This window comes from Lepidochelys olivacea (genome assembly GCF_965140295.1).
Source record: "Lepidochelys olivacea isolate rLepOli2 genome assembly, chromosome: 5".
Taxonomy (NCBI): Eukaryota; Metazoa; Chordata; order Testudines; family Cheloniidae; genus Lepidochelys; species Lepidochelys olivacea.
In genome coordinates, this window is record NC_140415.1 from 72,916,227 (window position 1) to 72,942,169 (window position 25,943).

The 25,943-nt window shown below is 37.3% G+C and overlaps 1 protein-coding gene across 3 annotated transcripts in view; it reads left to right on the forward strand.

Moving 5' to 3' along the window:
- Nucleotides 1-25,943, forward strand: part of YTHDC2 (YTH N6-methyladenosine RNA binding protein C2) — a 51,340-nt gene that overhangs the window by 20,567 nt on the left and 4,830 nt on the right. For all 3 annotated transcript variants that reach the window (XM_084627849.1, XM_084627850.1, XM_084627851.1), the window contains 17 exons: nt 499-564; nt 6,344-6,522; nt 6,960-7,056; nt 7,154-7,241; nt 7,329-7,409; nt 8,095-8,177; nt 9,249-9,354; nt 10,949-11,068; nt 11,658-11,930; nt 12,897-13,023; nt 13,731-13,936; nt 14,908-15,103; nt 15,682-15,791; nt 18,810-19,102; nt 20,629-20,806; nt 23,195-23,398; nt 25,025-25,207. In XM_084627849.1, the coding sequence (XP_084483975.1) occupies nt 499-564; nt 6,344-6,522; nt 6,960-7,056; nt 7,154-7,241; nt 7,329-7,409; nt 8,095-8,177; nt 9,249-9,354; nt 10,949-11,068; nt 11,658-11,930; nt 12,897-13,023; nt 13,731-13,936; nt 14,908-15,103; nt 15,682-15,791; nt 18,810-19,102; nt 20,629-20,806; nt 23,195-23,398; nt 25,025-25,207 (2,590 nt within the window). The remainder of the gene's footprint in view (nt 1-498; nt 565-6,343; nt 6,523-6,959; nt 7,057-7,153; nt 7,242-7,328; nt 7,410-8,094; nt 8,178-9,248; nt 9,355-10,948; nt 11,069-11,657; nt 11,931-12,896; nt 13,024-13,730; nt 13,937-14,907; nt 15,104-15,681; nt 15,792-18,809; nt 19,103-20,628; nt 20,807-23,194; nt 23,399-25,024; nt 25,208-25,943) is intronic.

Genomic DNA, 25,943 nt, shown 5'->3' on the forward strand with positions numbered 1-25,943 from the left:
TGCAAAAACAGATTTGATTTAGGGAGAGAACAGTAAAAATTGGCTTTATAAGGAGATAATGAACAAAGGAATTTTAAAAACCAAATCTTTGAGCATGTGAATCTTTGCCTACAGAGAATACTAGGTGTGCCATTTCAGAACACTTACATGTGCGGTACAGGCGATAGTGAGGGAAAAATACAAAGTGTGACTCAGTATTGCACATAGGCTTATGTTTTTCAACAGAAGAAGTGAAAAATTATTTTTCGCTATAGCTTGCTTGTACTTGCTCTTGTACAGAGCTGGCAAACTTACTTTGCGGGGATTTCTGAAAACTGTATTATTTAGATATCATGTGCTTTCAAGTGTGAAAACATATATCCAGTGGATACTACAGTGATGAGAGCATGACAAGTGCACAAGTGTTTAAAAAAGGGATTCCTAGAATCTGTAGTTGACTGATATAAGGTATTTGTAGTTCTAAATGAGACCGTAAAGAACACTTTGTAACTATTGCAGGATGGCTTTGGATTGGGCTAAACATTTTGGACAGACTGAGATTGTAGATCTTCTGGAATCTTACAGGTAAGGTATTCCTGCTTTGCTGAAACATTTATTTAACATGTAAATGCCTATTACATTCATGCATAACTTTAATGGGTACAACAATGTTTAGTTCTCTAACTTCTAAAATCTGGCACAAAAAAGCCAATTTGCAGAACTAGGTATAATAAATCCAGAAGATATTCTTGCTTTTTAAAAAGTAAACCTCCTGTAACAAGACTAGGTGGTTTAAAAATGTATATCAAATGAGTTCTGTGTCATGGCCACTATAGCAGTCCTCACCAAGAAACCAAGAGCAGTTCAAACACTTGGATTGGGAGGCCTGGAACTGTAAGCCTTACTCACTCTTTGCTTTTCTGCTTGGACAGCATGTTACAGTTCTCCTACTTCTGTTCAAATCTCTTTTGCTTTCCCTTCCCTTCTACTTCTAGGTGGGGAAGTTTTTTAAATTTACTTTTGCCTCTTTGGTATAACTTTTGTCTTGATAAACTTCGTTAAAGCTTTGAAAACCTTAGGGACCACTCATTAAACGCTCCCTGTGCCCTTCAATAATGGAACAGCTGAAACAGCTCAGGAATATGTATCTTTACATCCTGCATGGCACCAGAGGGCCACCTTACAGAAAAATCTCTTCAGCAGTCACTATTTTCAAAGTCCAAAAAGACCAAGATTTGCAAAAATAGGTGTCTAAAGTTGAGCTCCTATGGTGATGTTTAGGCATCTTGGAAATTGGTCTGACTTTCAAAAGCACTGGGTATCCAGCAGCTCCCTTTTAAAGAGCTAGTGTTCCTTCAATTCTGAGAAACCTTTAGGGCTCCATAAAATTCTTAAGTGAAGTAAAAACTTTACACTTTCTACTTGCTCTTCTACCAGCTCACTCATGAGACCGCTCACCGTCCCAATCAGATCATTACGGCCACAGTCAGGAAATATTCTTTCTCCAAGAATTATTTTGACGCTGTGCAAGAGAAAGAATTGCACTCTTAACATTTAACCTGTAAAAGAAAGACAAGAGGTGCATAAATACCCACCTTTTGTGTTTGAATAAAATGTTATGCCACTACTTGTTTGAGTAAGTTAATAAGGGCTCGGAGGGGAAAAAACAGACGAAGGGAAATGGTTCAATCACAAAATTAGGAAATTCCATAGGATTCAGGCTTAAAAAGCTTAGCATCCCTAAAATTAAAAAACGTATGAAAGAATTGACATCATTGTCTGAGGTTATCTCTTCAGAAGAGGATAACTTTAAGATAGCAGGACCTCTGAGAAGATATCAAATCATCTTTCAGTTTTCCCCCATATCTTGCTTTGCCAAAGGGGACATAGCCTGGAGTGATGACCTCAGACCCACTAAGTTATGAAAAGCTTCATTCTTAAGAAAATCTCTGTACTTCTATTGTAGAAGCCCTAGAAGTCTGCGTTTTGCTTCAAAGTCTCTCTAAACTGATCTCTCTTAACATTTTATGCTGTGCCCATCACTGTTACACTTGTGCATCTCACACTGTAACTAGTTGCCCGTTCTGGGTAAGTGGCTGTCTGTGGTTCAATAAATCAAAACCAATCATTTGCTTCTTCAAATTAATTAAAGCTAACTACTCATTGGAAAGTGGCAGAAAATGCTGAAATATCCAGGTATTCCTTGCCTATCTCATGTGAATATTTATACTCATCTGTTTAGTCTCTCTTTAAAACAGATGAGTAACCAGCCTTTTCATCCCAATACAGGTATTAATGGAAAGATTCCAAATACTTCAGCAGAAAATATTGGAATTGAAATGATAAAGTATTTCACCCTTTAATTCTTCATCCAGCCACTATAATCAGTTAGTCAATAAAAGCCCTGGATGATCCAAGAGAAGTGTTCTCACTTTAGGGGCTATAAAACCAATTCCTGCACTTGAAAGAATATGTGGGCTGCACTCTATACCTTTATAGTTCAGAACAGATGGGTGTAAGAGCAATTGTATACCTTGAATCCCTGAAAAAACTAAAATCCCACTGGGATCAACCTTTGTTATGATGTCTCCAGGAGATTTCCTAACATCTGTAGATCTTGGAGACGTACCTTCCCATTCTGTTTTAGCAGTGCCAACATCCCTCTCTCCAATTTGTCTGTGAAAATCATCCTATATTTACTCCCTTTCATTTTGATCTGTCAGTTCTAAAAATCTTTACTACATAGTCAGACAGTCTCCTAGGATTTCGGGTAGAAAAATCAAGGATTACTACTTTGTTTAAATTTATGTAAACCGTTAACATGTTGTTATTGACATATCTTTGAAAAACTTCTGGTGAGTGAATAATTGTGACTTACAGTCCCTTATCAAAGCTCTTGGATGTGTCTTTGGTCTCTGTAAAGAGGTAATCTACCCATCATTGAGGACTGAGTTTAATGTTAATTATAGAAAGGAAATAAGCAGGTAATTTTTTTTCCATTGGGCCCTCATAAGTCTTCACACAGCACCTCTTCAGATCCAGCTGGGTTTTATACACCATTCCCACTGCCTATTCCATAATAATCTGATTCAAGATATGTCCAGCAAGTATTTTTTGATGCATCCTTTATGACTAGTAACAATTTTATAAAAGAAAAATGGAGAAAATGATTAATGGGAGTCAAGTACTTCTTAAAAATAACTTGATGGCATATAAGGTACTTTCTTGTAAGAGAATTGCTTCTGGAATGGGATTCTTTATATAAGCCCTCAAACCATGTTTTCTGATCTGTGTAATTTCACTGTCTGCTCTTTTTTTTTAAAATTGCCAGTCTCCTTGCCTTAGACTAGACTAATGAGGATACTGAAATATATTGGTAGTGCTATGTGGGAAGGTTTGTATTGAAACTGCCTGTATTATGTTTTGCTCCAGCCAGTGTGCTTATTTTTGTTAGCAACAAAATTCACATACAAAGTAAAAGGTAAGTTACATAATAGGCTTCCAAATACATTTTAAGTTGATTTTAAGGTAACAACACTATTTTGTCTTGTCTAAGTGTGGAGGTTTTTTTTGGTTTTGGTTTTTTTTTTTTTTTAATTTTTAGAACTACAATATATGGTCTTAGAGTCCTAAAATTCCAACTGCTGGGATTTTCCTGCCTGGCAGGGCAAATTAAATTAAGTGAGTTCTTCTATAGAAAACCCTTCCTCCTTGCCTTTCTGCAGGAGGAGCAAAATGTTTAGGCTCAAGAATCATAGTAATTTCTAATGCGTTTGAATGCCATTGTAATAAGTTTTACTGTTCATTCTCCAAAGATACATTGAGGGAAGATCCACAGTATTTTTTGTGGCCAGAAAAATGTGAAAGGTAGTTGTGTTGCAGATGTTTTGTTGAAGGAGTTTCAAGATTTTGTAGAAGTCGGGCAGGCCGGGCGGGTGGGGTCAGGGAGAACCATCAAGTGGTCTCAATATATCATTCCTGGTGTTGGAAAAAAGTGCTTTCTAAATTGCTTTTTAGTATGTTAAAGGATGGGGAGAGAGTCAGGAAAGGGATTGCAATGAAATAGAAAACAAAACGAGTTTAGGCCCCATTTGTGGTGAATTACTAAGCTATAAACCTATTACAATATTAAAGAGGATTTTGGTGTTAAAATACCAAAAATAAACCAAACCTGCACCAAAACATCCAGCATTTAAATAGTAAATGATCAGTTAAATAGCAAACAGAACTAATACTTAGCTGTATCTTTATTTTATGTTGATATTTTGACACAGGTGTCTTTCTGTCTGCCAAATGCATTAATGACATATGAGTGGAAAAACTTCACCTGTACAAAAGCTTCAGGTCTTAAACAGAAAATCACCACACAACTGACTAACATCTATTGGTATTAATGATTTTCATGCAAATTGTCACTATGAGCAGAGCAGTTACCAAACAGCTTATCAACTAGTAACGATGGTATTTTAAAAACTCCAAATAGACATTGCTATTACCATGCCTTTGAATTAAATTAATATTCAGTGTCATTAAAACAATTCTTGAGCGATTATCAAGGATAATCAGAAGATACTTGTAAGGAGGAGAAATATTGAGTCTTAGATGAATTATAAAACAAATCAACTTGAGCAAAATGAAGGGAGAAAAGATATTTACAGATATCTGTTCAGTGAATTTCACTTGCACTTTGGCAATATCATTGCTGGCCTGGCCAAGTTGAGCAAATGTAAAGTATTCCTAAATCACACAAGATAGTCTATTACAAGAATAATTTGACTACATATGTTGGTTTTTCATGCTTAAATGTTTTCTATAAATATTTTTTGTTTGAATGTGCTTTAGCGTTGGTATCAACAAAAATTAAATATATCTTACTTGAGAATAGGAGGACATTTTTAAGACTTTGTCAACACAGCTTTTAATAATACAACCTATCATGGAAAATGATCCCCCACTCTCACAAGCCTTGGGAGGCAGGCCAATCCTCACTTACAGACAGCCCCACAACCTGAAGCAAATACTTACCAGCAACTGCACACCATGCTACAGAAACACTAACGCAGGAACCAATCTCTGTAACAAACCCCGTTGCCTTCTCTGTCCCCTTATCTACCCTAGTGACACCATCATAGGACCTAACCACACGAGCCACACCATCAGAGGCTCATTCACTTGCACATCTACTAATGTGATATATGCCACCATGTGCCAGCAGTGCCCCTCTGCCGTGTACATTGGCCAAACCGGACAATCTCTATGTAAAAGGATAAATCGACAAATCAGACATCGGGAATGGTAACATACAAAAGCCAGTAGGAGAACACTTCAGTCTTCCTGGACACTCAATAATAGATTTTAAAGTAGCCATTCTTCAACAGAAAAACTTCAGAAACAGACTTCAGTGAGAAACTGCTGAGCTACAATTCATTTGCAAACTTAACACCATCAATTTGGGCTTGAATAGGGACTGGGAGTGGCTGGCTCACTACAAAAGCAATTTTCCATCTCTTGGTATTGACACCTCCTCATCAATTATTGGGAGTGGACTACATCCACCCTGACTAAATTGGCCTTCAGTATTGGTTCTCCACTTGTAAGGTAACTCCCTTCTCTTCATGTGCCAATATATATTTATGCCTGTATCTATATTTTCACTCCATGCATCTGAAAAAGTTGTTTGTTTTTTTTTTACCCACGAAAGCTTATGCCCAAATAAATCTGTTAGTCTTTAAGGTGTCACCGGACTCCTCGTTGTTTTTGGCTTAGCATGATATTATGTATTGACAAGTAATATACGCATATATAATATAGACACTGGAACATTCAAAAATAATAGTTTGGATCATAGAAGCTTTTTGTTTATCATGATAAAAACCTTATTGGTTTTAGATCATTTTACTACTGCTAAAACAGTAACTGTTAAACTGATTTACCACCTACTCAAAAAACTGCAGCTATGTGTTTGTTTAGCTGGATATAGCTACATGTTGATGGGGAAAAAATGCATTTTTCTATCTACTGTTTTCCTTTTAAAAGATAAATTGGGTGCCTGGTTATACTTTCACTGTTTTTTAATGCTCTGATTAAACAAAGTGTTTCAGCTCATTGAGCATGTTAAGTACTGAGTGGTACTGGCACATAAATCACTAAAGTCAGTGAATAGTAATTTGCTGTTAATATTCTGTTATTACCTACACCATCTTAAATATTTCACTATGAAATAAGAACTGGATATCTTGGTAGTTCTGATCTTATTTTGAATTCATGGCTACAGGGAAGCCTACTAGTCTGATGCACACTTCCACTCTTGTTTCATGAGGATAAGCTTATTTTATGTGACTCTGTGTGTGTGTGTATGTTTCAGTGCTTCATTAGAGTTTGGAAACCTGGATGAAAGTTCTCTAGTGCAGGCAAATGGTGGTGATCTTAGTGCAGAAGACAGAGAACTATTGAAAGCTTATCATCACAGTTTTGATGATGAAAAAGTGGATCTGGATCTGATTATGCACCTACTTTACAATATCTGTCATAGTTGTGATGCTGGTAAGCACGTATTAAATTTTTTTATTTTAATAAGTTACTGTGGATACAGTTTGTTTCAGATGTATTAGTGATTGCACTTGTCTTTGTGAATAGTAATAACTTAATACACTGACAAAGAGTCCTGTGGAACCTTATAGACTAACAGACGTATTGGAGCATGAGCTTTCGTGGGTGAATACCCACTTCGTCTGAAGTGGGTATTCACCCACGAAAGCTCATGCTCCAATACGTCTGTTAGTCTATCCTAAGGTGCCACAGGACTCTTCGCCACTTTTACAGATCTAGACTAATACAGCTACCCCTCTGAAGCTTAATACACTGAAGTACTGCATGCAAATCCTTCGTGTGTTTACAAATACATGTTACTGGAGCATGTTTTTCTGTGATTTAAAATGAGTTTCCTATGTAACTTCTGTATTCTTCATTTTTTTTAAAAGGAGCAGTTTTAATTTTTCTTCCTGGATATGATGAGATAGTTGGCTTGAGGGATCGCATTCTGTTTGATGACAAGAGGTTTGCTGATAATGCTCACAGGTAAATTCTTTAGTCTGTGTTGCTGATTTTAATGCTTCTTAGCCTCACCCAAAAAAAAATAATTTTTTTTTTAATTTCACTTCTGTTTTGCCGTTAGATATCAAGTTTTTATGCTGCATTCAAATATGCAAACATCAGATCAGAAGAAGGTGCTAAAAACTCCACCTCCGGGCATTCGCAAAATAGCAAGTATCAAATTACTTTTTTCAGCTGTTCTCTTTGATTCATGTCTTCACTTCTACAGTTACTATAAAAGAACTTTATTGTTGCAGATTCTTTCTACTAATATTGCAGAAACCAGCATCACAGTCAATGATGTTGTCTTTGTTATTGACTCTGGCAAGATGAAAGAGGTATGGCTGTATAAATTTTGGGTTAATATTGCTGAAAGAAATAGTGGAGAGAAGTGTGCAGTGGTACATATTTTAAGTAAAAATGTTAACAGTAGCGGAAGGAAAATGGTATTAGCAGGATTATTCCTGGCACATGTTATCAAATACATTTCATGTAACTGAACTTATTGATTCTTGAATGCATATCTTTTGACAACTGAAAGAATGTTATAAATGTTTAGTATGATTGTATTTTGCACTCAAATACCAAATTTAGGAAAATATGGAAAATTTAGGAAAATAATTTACAAATGTGGCAAAGAAGAAATAAAATTTTAATCAAGTACAACAACAAGAGATGTTTATGCTTAGCCTATGGTAAAGCGAGAGGAAATGCAACTCACTTTCTGTGCTATACTAGGCATTATAAATTAAAAGAACCTGATAGCCAGAAAATTACATTGAACAGATCTGGCTTTGGCTTTAATTTTAAAAAGGTGTCTATATATTCGTAAGGAAGAGAAGTAGGTTCTAAATAAACACTTGGTTATAGTTAACTAGCTTTAAACATGCCCAGGTCCAATTACTGTAATTATTGTAGTTGAATTTAGCTTGATAATTAAGATAATTTACCTTGCTTTGTTTAATGTACCCTATTAAATCCAACTATTGCTCTTGTGATATGAACTCTACCTTAATATTGTAGAAGTCCTTTGATGCACTGAACTGTGTTACCATGCTAAAAATGGTGTGGATTTCAAAAGCCAGTGCCATTCAGAGAAAAGGCAGGTAATGTACACTTCACGTTGAATCTTATTTCACAAACTTGAACTTTGCATACGTTAAATGTAGTAAGGAGGCAGACCATTGCCTTTATAATAGGAAGTATTATGATGTGAACTGTCAATGTATTTCTTTCATCCAAATACAATTAAAATAATTTAAAAGCTTTGTGTCTCTATTATAATATTGGAGTTACTACTACAGGGAAAACATTGAGACTCAAATTAGGCTTGAATAATGTTAAAAGATTTAACCTAACCGGACTTTTGTATTGGGAAAATTGTTATAATATACAAGTCTGAAAATAGAAGTTCACTTATTTGCTTTTTTATTCACAATTCTTAGAGTTTGTCCACACTATAGATGGAAGAATTCTTCTGTTGACCTGGCACCAGGTCTTAAGTTGGCTTAACTATTTTTTTCTCGAGGGTGTGAATTTTTCACATTTCTGAGTGATGTAGCTAGGTTGATCTAAATTTTTGTTGTAGACCAGGCCTTGCTGTTTGCTGGTTTTTGAAAACATTTGGCCCTTATTTTCACTTATACTACAAGCATCACTTTGTGCCACTCTGGGAGTGTAAAGGGGCCTTAGAGAGTGAAAATTACACTTACGCCTACTTTAAAGCCTCTTTTCACTCATAGACTCATATAGAGTTTAAGGCAAGAAGGGACAACCAGATCATCTAATCTGACCTTCTGTATGTCACAGACCCTCCCCACTATCTAGCAACCTCACGCTGCTGCCAGAGTCAATCTTAGTATAATTGACAAATCCATTTGTATTTAAGTCAGGTGTTTCTTCCTGAAGAGTTTCCACCTGCTCTCTTTTGATCCTGCAATGGAGTTATAATTGTCCAGTTTGGTGATTTAATTTTTTTGTTTTAGGAAGATTAGATCATTTTCCTGGAAAATCTAAGTCTGCGTGTTTAAAAAAAAAAAGTAGTATATTTATCTTTGTGTTAAATGTGCTTGATTGTAGATCTCCTTTTGTTTTTTCATTATGAGCTTTTTTTTTTTTTTACACACTTTTTGTATTTGATTCTCAGCTGTCTTTTTAAGTAATATTTTGTTTCTAAGGGCTGGACGCTGTCGGCCTGGAATCTGTTTCCGACTCTTCAGCAGGCTCCGATTTCAGAATATGTTGGAATTTCAGACGCCAGAACTTCTAAGAATGCCACTACAGGTGGATCGTCGCTTGAAAGCTATTATTTTTTTCTGTTGTTTTACCATAAGTCTACGCATTGTTTTACAAAACATATGCTGGAAAAAAAGGTCCCTGTCTTGAATACTTATAACCTTGGGTATATTTAAGGATGTAAAAATATGATATGGGATAATTTGTCATGTTCCAAGAAAGTGTAGAGGCATTATGGGAGCAGAGATAGGGGCTGGGGAGTAACATAAAACCATGGATGGGTGCTTGGTATCTGAATTGGGAAGCTGCTTAAGGCAAGTCATTCATACTTCTGAGTATGAAGCGGAGGATGGGAGGAGAAAACAAGACGGGCACTTGGAGTGCCTCTGGAGAAGCACAAGTGTAGAATAAAATAAGATGAGATCTATGTGGATAGTTCTAGAGTTAAGTCAATGTTTGTTTTTCTAGGGACCTTTAATTTAATATGGGTATAAAAATATCTGTGAGATAATAAAGAAAATAGATTGCAAGATCTCAGCCTACAGTTAAAATTTGAAGTTGATGTTTCATTTTATCAGCTTACTAAATTGATCTGTTGTAGCATACAGTAACACAGCAGCTCTGCTCCTGAAGCTGGACTAGTTTTAATTTAAAAGAACTGATTTAGTAATTTGTTAAAGGATATTGTCATTTAAAAATCACACTTTCAGAAATTTTTACCTCCAGTAATCATGAATAACATTGATGATTCCTATAAGTAAGAGATGAGAACAGTGTATTTCTCAGGTTTTTCCAAATTATTTTGTATATTTGATAGTGCTATAAAGGAAAATATTACTGTTACTCACACATTTGGGGGGGAAACTCAGGACATATGTACTATGTGATACTCAACTCACTTTTTTGAAATCAGCTAGATTTCAGAATGACAGTGTATTTATAGTGCGCTAGTTTTACTTAAAAGACAAACTGCAAATGAGATTTTAAAGTAGCTATATATCCAATCACTTTTTAATAAGTATTTTAGTACTTGTGTCATGGATAGTGTAATGGATAAATGAGCTGTAAGAGTGTGATACTTAAGCTATTTTTTTTTTTTAATTTAAAAAGGAAAAATAGAGACAACTTATTTTTTAGTGTTCACTTCGTCCATTGCCTCTCTATATTAGTGTTTACATAGTGTTCTATCTTCGATGCAGACATATGCAGTACTACAATCTTTTAGTCTAAAGATTTCTTTAGTGATCATGAAAATCTTTAAATCTTTACATTTCTTATTTTTTGGTCTAGCCCCATTGTTAACAAACTTATAAAGAGGCCAAAACTGAGTGTGTAATTTTACCTGTTTTGCTTGCACAATGTAGGTGCTTATGTATTGTATAGAATACTGCATTAATATTTTGATGCAGAGTTGCTTTTTTGCACAATTTGCATTCACTCCATACCTAATGATTTGTGTTGTGGGAGGAGAAGATATAGTATTTTACCATTTGCTTTGTTAATTACAGATTTTCTCTTTGTTAAGATTTGAATGATGTATCCTATTATGTATATTTAAGGTTGAACGTAAAGTCCATATTCAGTATAAGAAACTGATTTTTTTGGAGGTTTTCGTAAATGGTTTTCCATTTTTAATTTATAGGAACTTTGTTTGCACACAAAACTGCTAGCACCAATTAACTGTCCAATTGCTGACTTTTTGATGAAAGCCCCAGATCCTCCGCCATCCTTAATTGTGAGAAATGCTGTTCAGATGCTTAAGGTGAGTAAATGAAATAGATGTATACGTTAGTATTTTGTTTATTACCTCTGTTCTTGGTGGCACAGACATTAATGTAGGTGGGAGACTTTCTACATTCAAGAGGCATGCTGTTCCCAGACAAAGCCTCTATTTGGGTAGTGGCTTAATGGAAGTCTTCTTATTAAGTGGTTTCAGGCTTTCACTTTGTGCTGACCAGGCTAATGCTATACCCTGGGTAGGGGAAGATATTCATTTACTCTTCACCAGATGTAACCATCATTTATCCAAAGCCTTTTGTCCATACTATCCAGGCAAGCAAGGACATAAACAAATAGCTGTTACATCTTTTTTTATTGTTCTCAGGCACTTTTGGGTGGGGGAGGCAGGGGTCTGTGTTGCCACTACTTACTCCTAGAGATTGTAGCCTTCTTGACCATCCTGGCTGAAGGAATGGGGAGGAGGAATAAAGAAGTCATTCCAAACTTGGGTCTGATTATGTTGCTAGTATATGGTATTTTACTAATCCTATCACTTGGATGGTGTGCTCTTCCTGCTTTTATGCTAAACTTGCTAGCTTCTCTTTCCTTTTTTTTTTTTTAAAAAAAACCAGACAATAGATGCCATGGATACCTGGGAAGATCTCACGGAACTTGGTTATCATCTGGCTGACTTACCTGTAGAGCCACACCTTGGTAAAATGGTGTTGTGTGCTGTTGTTTTGAAGTGCCTGGATCCTATTCTTACCATTGCTTGCACTCTTGCATATCGAGACCCTTTTGTCCTACCTACACAGGCCTCACAAAAACGTGCAGCCATGCTGTGTAGAAAACGTTTTACTGCAGGAACATTTAGTGACCATATGGCGCTTCTCAGGGCATTCCAGGTATTATTATTTCATCTACAGAAGGAGTATTGATGGCAATAGTTAGTTTACATATAAAAGTAATGGTATACTTTAAAGCAGGGATGGCCAACCTGAGCCTGAGAAGGAGTCAGAATTTACCAAAGTACATTGCCAAAGAGCCACAGTAATACGTCAGCAGCCCCTCCATCAGCTCTCCCCCTGGCTCCCAGCACCTCCTGCCCACTGGCAGCCCCACCGATCAGCCCCTCCCGCTCCCTCTCCTCACCTCCCAATCAACTGCTTTGTGGCTACAGGAGGCTCGGAGGGGGAGGGGGAGGAGCAAGGGCATGGCAGGCTCAGGGGAGGGTGTGGGAAGGGGTGGAGTGGGGGCAGGACCTGTGGCAGAGCCAGGAGTTGAGCAGTGGCACATTGTGCCTGGCACATTGGAAAGTTGGCGTCTGTAGCTCCAGCCCCATAGTCGGTGCCTATACAAGGAGCCGCATATTAACTTCTGAAGAGCCGCATGTGGCTCCAGAGCCACAGGTTGGCCACCCCTGCTTTAAAGTTATAGCTGGACTGTAAGTCCTTTGTGAAGAATTTCAGTATTTCCTAGTAGACTGTCCCTTTGTAGACTCTTTCCTAGTAGACTCTCCCATTGAACCCACTAGAAATTTTATATGTGAGGAAATTTTTTGATCTATTAAGCATGATTTTGCTGACCTAATTCAACTCTAAATGTTGTAGTTGATGATGTATTTCTAATTTTAAATTACACTTAATCTGTTACCAAAAAGTAATAATTTTGAGATGCATTATATTGACTTGAGAGAATTTTGCTTGATGATAACAGAAAAAACACCCAGATGGCTTAATGCCTTTAAACTTTTGTTTCTCTCTTCAATTGAAGGGCATTGTACTATACTCAAATAAAATACAATAAAAAATCACATGGAAGATTTGAGTTTAAACACATTTGTAGGCATTTGAAAAAATATTTTTCTGCAGGCATGGCAGAAGGCACGAAGTGATGGCTGGGAGAGAGCCTTCTGTGAGAAGAATTTTCTCTCTCAGGCTACTATGGAAATCATCATAGGAATGAGAACACAGTTGCTCGGTCAGCTCAGAGCATCAGGTAACTAATTAAAAAAAACCCAAGAAGAGGTTTTTGAACAAACTAGATTTATTATGAAGTGAATTATTCAAATTTTAACAAGAATGAAATTCAAGGCCATCCTAACTTCTTCTTTGTGTAATACATATTAATACAGACTCTCAAAAGCCAAGTTTGATCATCGCATTATGCAACATAGCCCGTTTCAGGTTAAACAAGTTTAACACACAGTGAGTTAGTTGGATTCTTAAGTCCAGTTGAGCTTTGAACGGTGCAGGTCCTAAGAAGAAGAAGATGGCTCTAAGCTGGCTTTCCTCTCCTGGGCCCAACTGGTGGACTGAACTGGCTTATTGTGGTGTAACTTGGAGTGACCTAATGGCTGTTCTAAATTATTTTGGCTAAAATGGTCCGGGATCTGGTCTGATGTTTCATTGGGATTTCTATTCCATTAAATAACTTACATATACAAGGTCTTCATTCTCAGTATTTTGTATGCAATAAAGAGCCACTTTTATTTTAGTATATCAAAGCCCACTAACTTGAAGGGTCTCAACCAAATTGTTGCATTAAATATGGAAATAATACATACTATGTTAGCTAGTATGAAAGTTATAAAAAGCAGTGTGGGATTTCATAAAATAAAGCATAAATACATTGTTTTCACTCAAATGGAAATTTTAAAATGTATGATTTTTAAAACATCCAGTAATCTTTTTTCCTCGGTTTAGGTTTTGTTAGAGCCAGAGGTGGAGGCGATATTCGAGATGTTAACACCAACTCTGAAAATTGGGCTGTAGTGAAAGGTGCTTTAGTGGCTGGGATGTATCCAAATCTAGTGCATGTGGATAGAGAGAACCTCGTATTGACTGGCCCGAAGGAGAAGAGAGTGCGATTTCATCCTACCTCTGTTCTTAGCCAGCCTCAGTATAAAAAGGTAACATTTCTAAACGAATAGCCCACAAGTAAGAACAGATTTCGTTGTTTGTGAAAAGTTATAAAAATGTCTCCTCTTAGTTCTCATTCCTTTAAAAGAGCGTGTGCATGCATGAAATTAACCACTATAGGGAAGATAAAGAAAATGTTTTTGTAAATTGGCTGGATGGGTTGTAGTCAGCTTATGTTTTAAAAGCAGTATATGTTTAGTCGTCTTCACCTGGACTGAAACTAGAATCATCTTATCTTGGGGAATGAGACAAAATTACCAAACAATGTCATGGAGTTGTTTTGAAGATTTATTGACATGTAGTGTTGACTGAGTTTGGACTGACAGTAGCAACTAGGATTTCTGCCCTGAAGCATTAACCTAGATTTTCTTTGGATATTGTTGTTTTTAACTAAAGAAACTTGGCTATAAGGCTATAATAAATTTTAATTTTTACTGTACTTTATTTTACAATCCTAAACTATAAAACAGTTTATTGGGCTGCAGATTTGTTATGGCATTAAAAAAAAAAAATCTCAGAGCAGTCACAGTAAATTTAGTAAAAGTCACAGGTTTGGGAGAAAATGCTGTGTAAACTCATGGGAGTACCATTTAACGAGTGTGCGGATGAGCTATGGGCGCGGGTTCTACCCCGGGGGAATGGGCGACCCTGCAGTGGGGCCGAAGGGCTCTGCAGCAGCAACTCCTATCCCACAGTGTTGGGCCTGACTCCTTGCTGTGGCCATTTCAACCTGGTGTATGGCATTACAGTGCTGCTTGGGTTTGGCCTGGCCACCCTTCCGTCATGATTGGTACTGTGACCCCGTGTGCCACATTGTCATGGACTAATGGAAAAATCACAGTGTCAGTGACACTTTTATGACTGTGACAACTCTGCAACCAGTTTATTTTAAATTGTTCTTGAATGTTTTGATTATCTAACATATAAATGGTACAAGAGCCTTGTTTGCTTTTGCTAACAGATTCCTCCAGCAAATGGTCAAGCTGCAGCAATTCAAGCACTCCCCACAGACTGGCTTATGTATGATGAAATGACTAGAGCACACAGGATAGCCAACATCAGATGCTGTTCAGCTGTGACGCCTGTCACTGTGTCCCTCTTCTGTGGTCCAGCTCGGTTGCCAAGTAATGCTTTACAGGAGCCCTCATCCTTTAGAGGTACAGTATACTTGGAATTAGAAGTTTTCAAATAATATACAATACTCTGACATATTGGAACGTCAGTGCTGCTTATACAGGAATATTTAATGCACTTTGGGTAAATTGTGAGGGTCAAAGCCAAAACCATAGCTCTTGCAACCATCCAAAAATGTGTTAATGGTCTCATAGCAAACGTCCTGGAATTTTTTTGAACTATACTATTTAAAGAGTAAATAATGGAATATTAGAAAATGGAAGAAAAAATGAATGCCTTTTGTCCGGTGCATAAGGATTGGACCCTCATTGGACCTGAGGAATAAAAGCAGTACTGAAGTAGAGGTATAGTAATCAAAAAGTAGAGGTAGATACTCCAAATTAAAAAACTCTCTTGTGAGAAGTTTTATAGTAGTAAGTTAAACAGAAAACTTATATTTTAACATTCACTTTAATTAGAATTAGGGAAAAAAGAGAGAATGTTCAACAGAAAAGTTCAAAACTAGTGGGGGAAGAAATTTAATTTTCATATTTAAAATACAAGTACACCATTTAATAAAAATGCTGACTCAACTTTTATTTTTTGAATGATGTTAATTTAGTGGATGGTGTTCTTAATGATAGTAGTGATAGCGAGATGGAAGACAGAACAACTGCTAATCTGGCTGCATTGAAGCTAGATGAATGGCTACATTTCAAACTGGATCCTGAGGTAGGTAATGTATTAACTGAATAATTCTACCCCTTTTCAAGAAGCAAATACTGTTTGCTTTCTGAATCTCTTCCCTTTACTGTGATTTTTAAAATAGTTGGGTCTTCCAGAATTTCGTTGAAAATAATTGCGCATCTTTCTTTAAAACACACACAAACATGCACCCCACCCTTAGGAGACCTAAGTAGAAATGCTTGGTTGAAATAAGCAACAAGGTTTGGTTTGTTTTTGTTTTTTTAAGGATTCAGTGTGACTGTAGTCAAGGCTTGGGTATATCATATATTGACATAAATATGCTTACTTGCCCACAACTTTTCTTAATGTCTTTGCAAATTATCAGATATATTTATACAAGACAGAAGGGTTTTTTCACAACCTGCCTTCTCCTGAATTAATCAAGAACTGAAGTAATAAATGTAATGTAATGCATTTCTGCTATTGGAACAAATTAATGTCCTTATGCTGCAATGAGATCCATTAATGTAGATACCTGTATGTATGAGTCCTATTGAAGTCTAAGTCTTGGAACCTAATAGGTACAAGGATGTGCATTATCAAATGTAGGATTAGAACCTCATGTTGTAAACGGGCTTATAACTATACAGATCACTGAAAAGTAAGATGGTAAGGGAGAATATGTTATAAATGGAATACAGAAACCACTGGAAAGTATGAATGAAAGAAATCTGGGATTTTGGCATGTGGGGGTTATATTTGCTTCCGGTTTGAGTGTCACTTTTCTAAATCTGTTTGCCATCTCCTTTACACCAGAAACCATTGTAAAAATAACACCACTGTTAAATGTATGCATGAGAGTTTGCTTGGGGACCAAATAAGAAAAAAGTCAGTGAGTCTTCCATTTGGGAATTCCCTTAAAACTTGTTCAGTAAATAAATTTCTGCCCTTATGCAGTGTCTGTTTGGAGGGGTCCATCAAACATTATCGAGATGCACAGGTCTTAACTTTTTTCTTCTGGCAGCTCCTACATTTCCATAAGAGAAGCTACCTTTTGTATTTTCCTGTTTTAACTGCATGCAGCCATTAAGTGAATCCTGTTGAGCACCAAACACACATCAACGCTATGCTGCTTCCACTTCCTTAGGTGGTGCTGCACAGCAGAACCCGGTTAGGTAGCCTGAGGAAAGGAGTAGCAGAAGCTAGAGCAAGCTGGGGGCAAAGTGATCACTTCTGGAGTTGAAGAGGGCAAGCGGAGAGAGCCAAATATGAGAACTGTCATGGGTGAATTTAGAGAGTGCAAATCTTGAGGGAGGTGGGGAATAAGTGGTAATGATAATGATAGTAATTGGGAAGTTGCCAATCTTGAGTGAATCTGGGTTGGGAAAGAATCTGCCTGGGCACCATTGGGCAAATCTGGGCATCAGTTCTGTAGGGAGGAGATGTTGTGGTGCAATCTGGAGTTGGCAGGAGAAGGAAAGGCAGAGATGGTTGGAAGGAAAAATAGAAAATGCTGAGATACAGAGTTTTGTGGGGGAGCAAAGAATCTCTTCCCTTTTAAGTAGCAGGTGAAAATACACTAATGAGACAGGCATTTTAGCTTAATGCCCCCTCTTAAAATTGTATTAGGATGAGGAGCGTGGTCTACTAGGCAAAAGCGTATCAGACCCAATACAGACAAATGTAGAGATCTGCAGAATGCTTTTAAAGTGAGCTAGGAAGGCTTTGACTAGTTCACATAATGTCCACGCTGAACTGTTACTTAAACCATTTGTTTTAGCTGAAATCTATTTGAAGGAAAGGCATTCAGTTAAGACTTTTTTTTTTTTTTTTTAATCCAACTGTGACAGAAGCGTGCATGTATTTGGAAAGAGAATTAATAGAGAAAAGGCATAAGGCAGGGGCGGGCAAACTTTTTGGCCTGAGGGCCACATCGGGTTTCCGAAATTGTATGGAGGGCTGGTTAGGGGAGGCTGTGCCTCCCTAGACAGCCAGGCGTGGCCTGGCTGCGGCCCCCCCCCCCCCCCCGGAACCCCTGCCCCATCCACCCTTCCCTATCCCCTGACCGCCCCCAGACTCCCTGCCCCTGACTGCCCCCCGCCACCCCATCCAACCCCCACTCTCCTTCCTGACTGCCCCCCTGGGTCCCCTGCCCCCATTCAACCCCCTGTTCCCTGCACTCTGACTGCCCCGAGCCCTATCCACACCCCCGTTCCCTGACTACCACTCCGAATTCCCCTGCCCTCTATCCAACCCCCCGACTCCCTGCCCCCTTACTGTGCTGCCTGGAGCTGTGGTGGTGGGCGAGTGAGCCGCGCTGCCCAGAGCACCAGGACAGGAAGCCGTGCTGCCCGGCTGGAGCGAGGCACGCCACCGCGCAGCACAGAGCATCGGGTCAGGCTGCGGCTCTGCAGCTGCGCTGCCCAGCAGGAGCTCACAGCCCTGCCACCCAGAGCATTGCGCCAGCGGCGCAGTGAGTTGAGGCTGTGGGGGAGTGGGAACAACAGGGGAGGTGCTGGGTGCTAGCCTCCTAGGCCGGGAGCTCAGGGATCAGGTAGGAGGGTCCGTGGGCCAGATGTGGCCCGCGGACCGTAGTTTGCCCACCTCTGGCATAAGGTAAAAGAAAAACAGGTGAACAAATGAAAAATAGGTTCTAAATAAAAAATTAGAGATGGCTGAGAAATCTGAATAAGGAAAACTCAGGAAACATTCTGTTTTGTTGTATTTATATTTTATATAAAAAAAAATATTACTTTTAAAATAAAAAGTCAGGAAATAGAATTTCACAAGCAAAGTCATGGGAAAGATTAGATGGAGAAGCAACATAAAAGTGGTTTTAAAATTATTTCGGAAAAAAGTTGGAGAAGTGTATGCAGAAAACAAGACAATGTGATAGGATAGTAGTTTTAAAACTGATTTTCAGTTTTACTCAGAAATTATGTATGCCACTTTTGGACGTTTTTCTCTCTAGAATGTCATATATTGCCGCTTTGTATATTGAGGGGGTGTGGGGGTCCTCTATCTGCAATCGGTCCTTTTTAACAGAGGTGAAATTCATTACAGGCTGCCAGTCTGCTGCTGCAACTCAGACAGAAATGGCATAGTTTATTTCTGCGCCGCATGCGAGCTCCTTCTAAACCTTGGTCTCAAGTTGATGAAGCAACTATAAGAGCAATCATAGCTGTTTTAAGCACTGAAGAGCAGTCTGCAGGCTTACAGCAACCTTCAGGAATTGGGCAAAGACCAAGACCTATGTCTTCTGAAGAACTTCCCTTAGCATCTTCTTGGAGATCAAATAGCAGTAGGAAAAGCTCAGCAGAAACAGAATTCTCTGATGACTCTTCTAATGCTGAAAAGTAAGTTGGTAGAAATTAGTGGTAATTTTTTTAGGTGGAGGAGTGCTACCTGTATTTCCGTTTGTGGCAAAATCATGACAGTGATGGTTGAGTAGAGTGAAATAGTACAGTTTTCAATGGGACAAACTGTGAAAAGCAAGTCTGGTTCAAATGTGTGTATTCAACAGAAAATTTCACTTTTCACAGGCGACTACTCACAAAGTGAAAATTGGTCATTCTGTGCGGGTCTCACTTTCTTATTCCACCTGTGCCTACTCACCTTTTTCTCCTCCTCACACTTTTGCTATTCCATTTTAATTCTTCAGTCCCCACTTTGTTTTCATTTATCTCTTTCCTCCAATCTACTCATAAATGGCACTATGAAAAGCCATGCCCTGTTGAGACAGGAGCAAGTTATCAAATTTACTGGTGTAATCATTTTTATACTTTGAAGAAAATGTTACTTAATTTTATTTATGTATTTCCAAGGTACCTTGAATTCTTTCAGGTTATATTTCAGGGAGCATGGTGGAGAAAATAGACCAATAACTATTTTTACAATACAAAGGTGACCAGATTGAAATCAAAGTCATGCCTCAACTAGATATGAAGTAAATTCTTATTGTTGTTTTGGTAGGTTTATGGCTGTTCTATAGGTTCCATTCCTCTAGAGGATTCTACAAAGATATGGATAGAAACAGATGTTTTTAATTATACCATGATAAATTTCAAATTTGTCATACAGTTGTTTAAACCTTGCATGATGCCTATGGATCATGATGCTAGGCATAGGTCTATTGTGTAGAAACAAGCACTTTTCTTTTCAAAGGCCTTTTTAAAAATAGTTGGTCTGAGGTTTAGTGTCTACTAAATGCAAGTCTAATACTAAGAAATGTAAACTTCAATAATAAAACACCTAACTCTGCTGTGTGGTACGACAGTTTTCGTTAGGCACCTAGCAGAGCTGTACATATGATATATTGTGATGGCATTAAAAATTGCTTTTTGCAGTGGTCTCCCACCATGCTTTGTGTGTCCATAATGTCAAGTCCCCTCAAAAGTAAAATGTTCTAACTTTACAAAAAAAAAAACCAAAAACACCAAAATCATTTCTTAATTGTCAAACAGCGTGACACTTAAATTCAGAACCAGATTGATTGAGGGGTAGGGAAGTGAGCGATCTGTCTCATGCATCATTAGGAAGGAAGATCAACTGAAAGATCTTGCTGTCCTAAGAAGCATGAGTGGGTATGACAGAATACTATATATTTCCAAATATGTCTGTCCTCTGAGGGGGCAGCTTGCTGCCAGTGCACCCTCTCCACCAAATTTGTCTCTGGAAAGAAGGAGCAGAAGCCCCATCCTCCAAAAACAAATAACTGGTATTTAAAGTTAACTGAAAATTGTTTAACCTGTTTAAGAAATGTAATGCATGTAGTCATTCTGAAGACTCTTGAAGCTTTAAATTTTTTTTTTGCTATGATTGCTGTTTGTACCAACCATTTGTTATTTTGAACAGTTTTATATCTTCACCTATCCTCCCTCAGAGTCCTAATGAAATCTACATCTCCAGCATTTCACCCGCCACAGAAATACAAAGAAAGAGGTATCTTGCATTCTAAACGAAGTTCAGATGACAGGTCAGATCAGTCATCTGTGAAATCCACAGACAGTAGTAGTTATCCCAGCCCATGTGCCAGTCCTTCTCCTCCATCATCTGGAAAGGTAAAGTATCATTTTATTCATAAATGTTCAACTGTAGAATATCTGAAGTAATCTTGCTGACATTCTTCAGAGGTAAAAAGAACAGTGGACCCTAATCGAGGCTCCTGGTCCCAATGTATAAAGTGCTATACAAATGTAAAGGAGTTCATGCCCCTAAGAGCTTACACTCTACAATAATACCCTTAGTACTATGGTTTGAACACAACAAAATTTATTATCAGAGGAATTCTTCATAGTGTGATGAATTGGAAAGCTTTTGGCATGCAGCATACAGAGCATGTTGCTACATATGTGTGCAAGAATATGTATCTTTCTTATTTACACACATACATTACTACTGAATTAAATTCACCTTGCTTTATCCTCATGGTTTTAGAATAATGTATGAAAATCATTAAATGTCATGCGCTTAATTATTTAGCAATCAGATTATCAAATTAATTAGTAGCATGACCTAATAGGCCTTTTCATCTTTCCAATGTAAAAAGGTCCCTTTAATGGGAAAATTTTGGTGCAGCCTTACTATGGAGGTATACTAGCATGCGTCTATAATCTGCCTTGGTAGTAAATTGTCTGAATCTGAGATTACCTTTAGGTACCAAGCATACATAGAAAGGCAGAGATCTAAAAAGAGGTATCTAATCACTCAAATTGGGATGATGGGTATAATATCCCTAGACTAATATAGTGCTTGCCACAATTTGAAAGCCATATAAAATGCATTAGGAGAATTCAGCTGCCATTTTCATAAAGAATAATCTTGCATTCTAGTTCACAGCTGAGTATTAACATTTTTGGACTGTAAATTGGTCAGCAATTGTACAACTGTATGTTTTAACTGAAATTTCCTTTTGCTACATTGAATACCTCTTACTCATTCTCCCCTTTTCTTTGGGTCTTTTCCATTTTGTCTTCCCTCATGTTCATTTCCCTTACTGTTATAGGAGATAGGGCTTTCCACCTACAGTTACACTGTATTCTTCGGTATCTGTTTAATGTATCTGAAAAATGCAAACTTCTTAATTGCAAAAATTTTCCTAAATCAGAATTTAGCCACTATTTCATAAGTCCACTCAAATCTTTTGCTTGTCAGGTGAAAATATTTTTTCATAACTTTTCTAGCCGATATTTTTAGAAAAAGTATCAAATTGGCGTGATCGCCAATGAAGTTGGTGTGCAATTTCTTAATAGACTGAGATTTAGCACCTGGACTTCTCCTGCTATTGTAGCTTTTGTTTGAGAGTCTGTTCCCCACCACTTCCTTTAATAACGTGCATCAGGGCCACACTCTCTGGTTCTCAATTTTGTGGCACTTGCATTATGTCTTGTAGCTTCACTGTGATAGCTATGTGCACTCCACAAGAGGAAGTATTTCAGTGGACTGGTTGAGTTCAGTTCCACTCACATACGTAGGGAGTATAGTATGCCTTCAGTCACCGTCTCTCTTCCCCTTTCTCACAGTATTTCCATAGATACTGATCCAGTCTGCTTCTTGCATTTCAATAAATAGGTTAGTGCAGGAGGCTGATATGTCTGGATCTGCTCTGTTTGCTCCTTTTTTATAACAATCTGTCTATCTTCCCCCCCAATTCTTCTGTCTCTAGCAGGTTTAATTGATTCCTTATTTAATTCTTTGACTCTTGATCTCTTGATTTTTTTTTTCCTAACCCTATAATACGGAGGGGAAAAAACTTTGCATTTCCTGGGTGTGACAAGGACATTAATAATTTACCTTAATCCTATCATAGACTGTAGCCTGCTTTACCAAAAGAGCTGTCAATTTCTAATTACTGCAGAGTGCTTAGGGCTATCCTTCTTTGAACTATTCTCCCAGTTATACTGTTCCCTAAATTAATAGCTTTGGAAAATATGCCAAAAATTAATTTGTTAATCTCAAATGGGATGTTTGGCTATTACCATTTTCTTCTTCTCCTTGTTATTTTGGATAATGTTACTCATTTCTCATAATCTGAGTTGGTGGCAATTGATCTGCAGAAATGGAAATTTCTTACATGGCCGTGCCTGTCTGCAGACTTGTACCAACACCTGTCCTTCAATTGCTATTAGTCAGATAGCTAGTTTCAGTTGTCATTTCTTGTCACTTGCTTGTTAAAATTGAAAGTTATTAACTACACTTGAAATTTCTGCTTTGGAGGCTGTCAACTGGAACAGAGTCTGTGGATGAAGGAGTTACAGGTGTTACTTATGCTTGGTGGCCTCCTTGATTTTTACATGATGGGAAACAAACCTATCCTGTTTTCACTGGTGTAGTAAGAAATTCGTCTTTCTGCAAGACTATAATTCTGCTAGAACTTAGTGAAAAGAGGCTAAGCAGGGGATTTTTGCTTTGTTCAAATATTAGAAATGCAATTTGCTTCATTTTTGCAGGGATCCAAGTCTCCTTCACCCAGACCAAATATGCCAATTCGATACTTCATTATGAAGAGCAGCAACTTGAGAAACCTTGATATTTCTCAACAAAAAGGCATCTGGTCTACGACTCCAAGTAATGAACGAAAACTAAATAGAGCCTTTTGGGAAAGCAGCATGGTTTACTTGGTATTTTCAGTTCAAGGATCAGGACATTTTCAGGTGAGTCTTAAATTAACATTTAAAATTAGCTCATTCTGGTGGTCTCATATCAGTGCAACAAATTACCATGCACAGAACGGGAGTTTTGCTTATGATTTGAAATCTTTACAACTGTTTTAATAAGTAGTGATGGAGAAAGAACATTTCATATCCCTCTGGGGTCTCCCCTAACTAATGCAGGAAAGTCAATGAAAAGCCGAGGCGCTCTGGATGCAGTTCAGTCTTAGAGTAATGTTTGTGTCCTCCATGAGTTCTCTGGAATTAAAAACAAAGCGGGAAAATAATTAAGGGTATCCTCATTCTTTTCTTTCTCTGACTGCTAAAAATATATGTAATAATGTACATTTGTCATCTTATTATGGCAACCTTCTCTAACAGTCATGGGGCTGTTTTAAAGACTTCAAGTGATGAAGAATCCACCACATCTCTGGTTGTTCCAGTTATTAATTAACATGGATCTTAAAAGCTTGTGCCTTATTTCTAGTCTGAATTTGTCTGGCTTCACCTTGTAGCTATTGGATCTTGTTATGTCTTTGCCAGATTAGAGCCTCTTGTGGTCAGAAATTGCCTCATGCAGGTACTTGTAGACCATGATGAAGTAACATTTTAATCTTCTCTTGGATAAACTATATAGATTGAGCTTCTTGGTCGGGACTGTGTTTTGTTTGTAAATTACAAATGTAATTAGGTCGTGATCACTTGCACCTAGACAACTGATTTTTAGTTCAGTGATCAGATGTTCTAGATATAAACATAAATCAACTGGAAAATTAAAATATTATTGCCATGTACTTTATTGCTTTACTATACTTTTGACTTTGTTTGCATTTCAATATACAAGATAATAAAATTTTAGTCAGTATTTTTCTTGTTTAAATTATCAAGACCTTGGGGGGAAAAAATTCCACATCAGAGTTAGACTCCCTGTTTAATATATTACATCAGGCATTTAGGTGAAAAAACTGAAGTGAAGTTGCGATTAGTTTCAGTTGTCACCATTGAAATTTTCAAGATAGATTACAAAAACTAGTCTCTGCTGAACAAGTATTCCTTCTAATTTTAAATTTGCTCTGTTTTGCATGTTTCGGTCTAATTGCATTCCAGTACATGGAACAGAGTTTTGTAACTAGATTTTTTTTATACTTTTGAAGATCATTAAATACTTCTCATACATTTATATATCTTGTTGATTATTTCTGTCTTTGAACAAGGAAAGAAAAATCGTGCTGGATGAGGTGTTCAAGTACATTGAGTTGTTGTTCAGCTTCATTAAATATGAAAATTCTAATACCCCAGTATACAAATTGGCGATTCCGATCCAAAAATCCCATTCATATGCACCAAGGGACATGAATTGCATATGGAAAAATTTCATTCCTCTACTTAAATTTTCTATACCTCTGTTTCTCATCTGGAAAAGGAGTAAAATATACTTGTGTGCCTCTTGGGGGTGAGGTGAAGGATTGATGTTTGAGTGAAGTACTTTGTACCTTTAATCCAAGAATGTCAATGTAATACAAATGATTATTTTATTCCAAGATGGAAGGGTATTATTTGATTATATACAATCTGATTAGCTTTATGTCTTTCAATTAAATATATGTTTTATTTTAAATTTTCCCACAGGGTTTTGCTAGAATGTCTTCAGAAATAGGACGTGAGAAAAGTCAGGACTGGGGCTCTACAGGCTTGGGAGGAGTGTTTAAGGTGGAGTGGATCCGGAAAGAAAGTCTTCCCTTTCAGTTTGCACACCACTTACTCAACCCTTGGAATGATAATAAGAAAGTACAAATAAGCAGGGATGGCCAGGTAGCATTTATTTTCATTTGAAATATGTTTACACTGCTCAGTGTTGAATATACAGTGTATTTAAAAGGATATTGCTGGGGTGATTTTTGTGGTTTCATTACTCTCCATTTTATATAATAATCTTAATGCATGGGTTTTTTTCTTTTATGATTTTTAAGCTTCTGCTCACTCTTATCTTTCCTATCTGGTAAACTTCAATTCAGGTTATTGGCATGCTGGGTTGTGTTACCACTAATTTACTAAAGGCTTTGCTAGGTAAGAAGGAGGAGCATCTCTTCAAAAGAAGGTTGAAATCTTCAGTATAGAGCAGAAGACATGGTATTGCAGAAGCAATACTCATTTATCATTCCCAATGTGTTTAACCCATGTATTTAAAAACTATAGAGAACACCATCTCACAGTGAATGATACATGCTGTAAAGCCTCCGGTTTTTTTGTTAAAAGAAATGTGTCTAAACCAATCAAGTCAGTGTATCTTCTTGCATGAAATGGAATATAAATGTACTTTTTACTGAATATTTATGAAAGGGAAGAAAATCATAGAATATAGGTCTTTTGAACACTTTGTTACATGCTTGACTATAATATTTTAAACAATGATAATGTCAAAAAGGAATTGGCAGGTAGTTTGATTACTTCATGAACTGTGGGAATGGACTTGGAGAGAATTTTTAGCACCTCAGATTTTTTTAGAAATTGATTAGCTGTGACTTTATCCAGATATATTGTACATTAA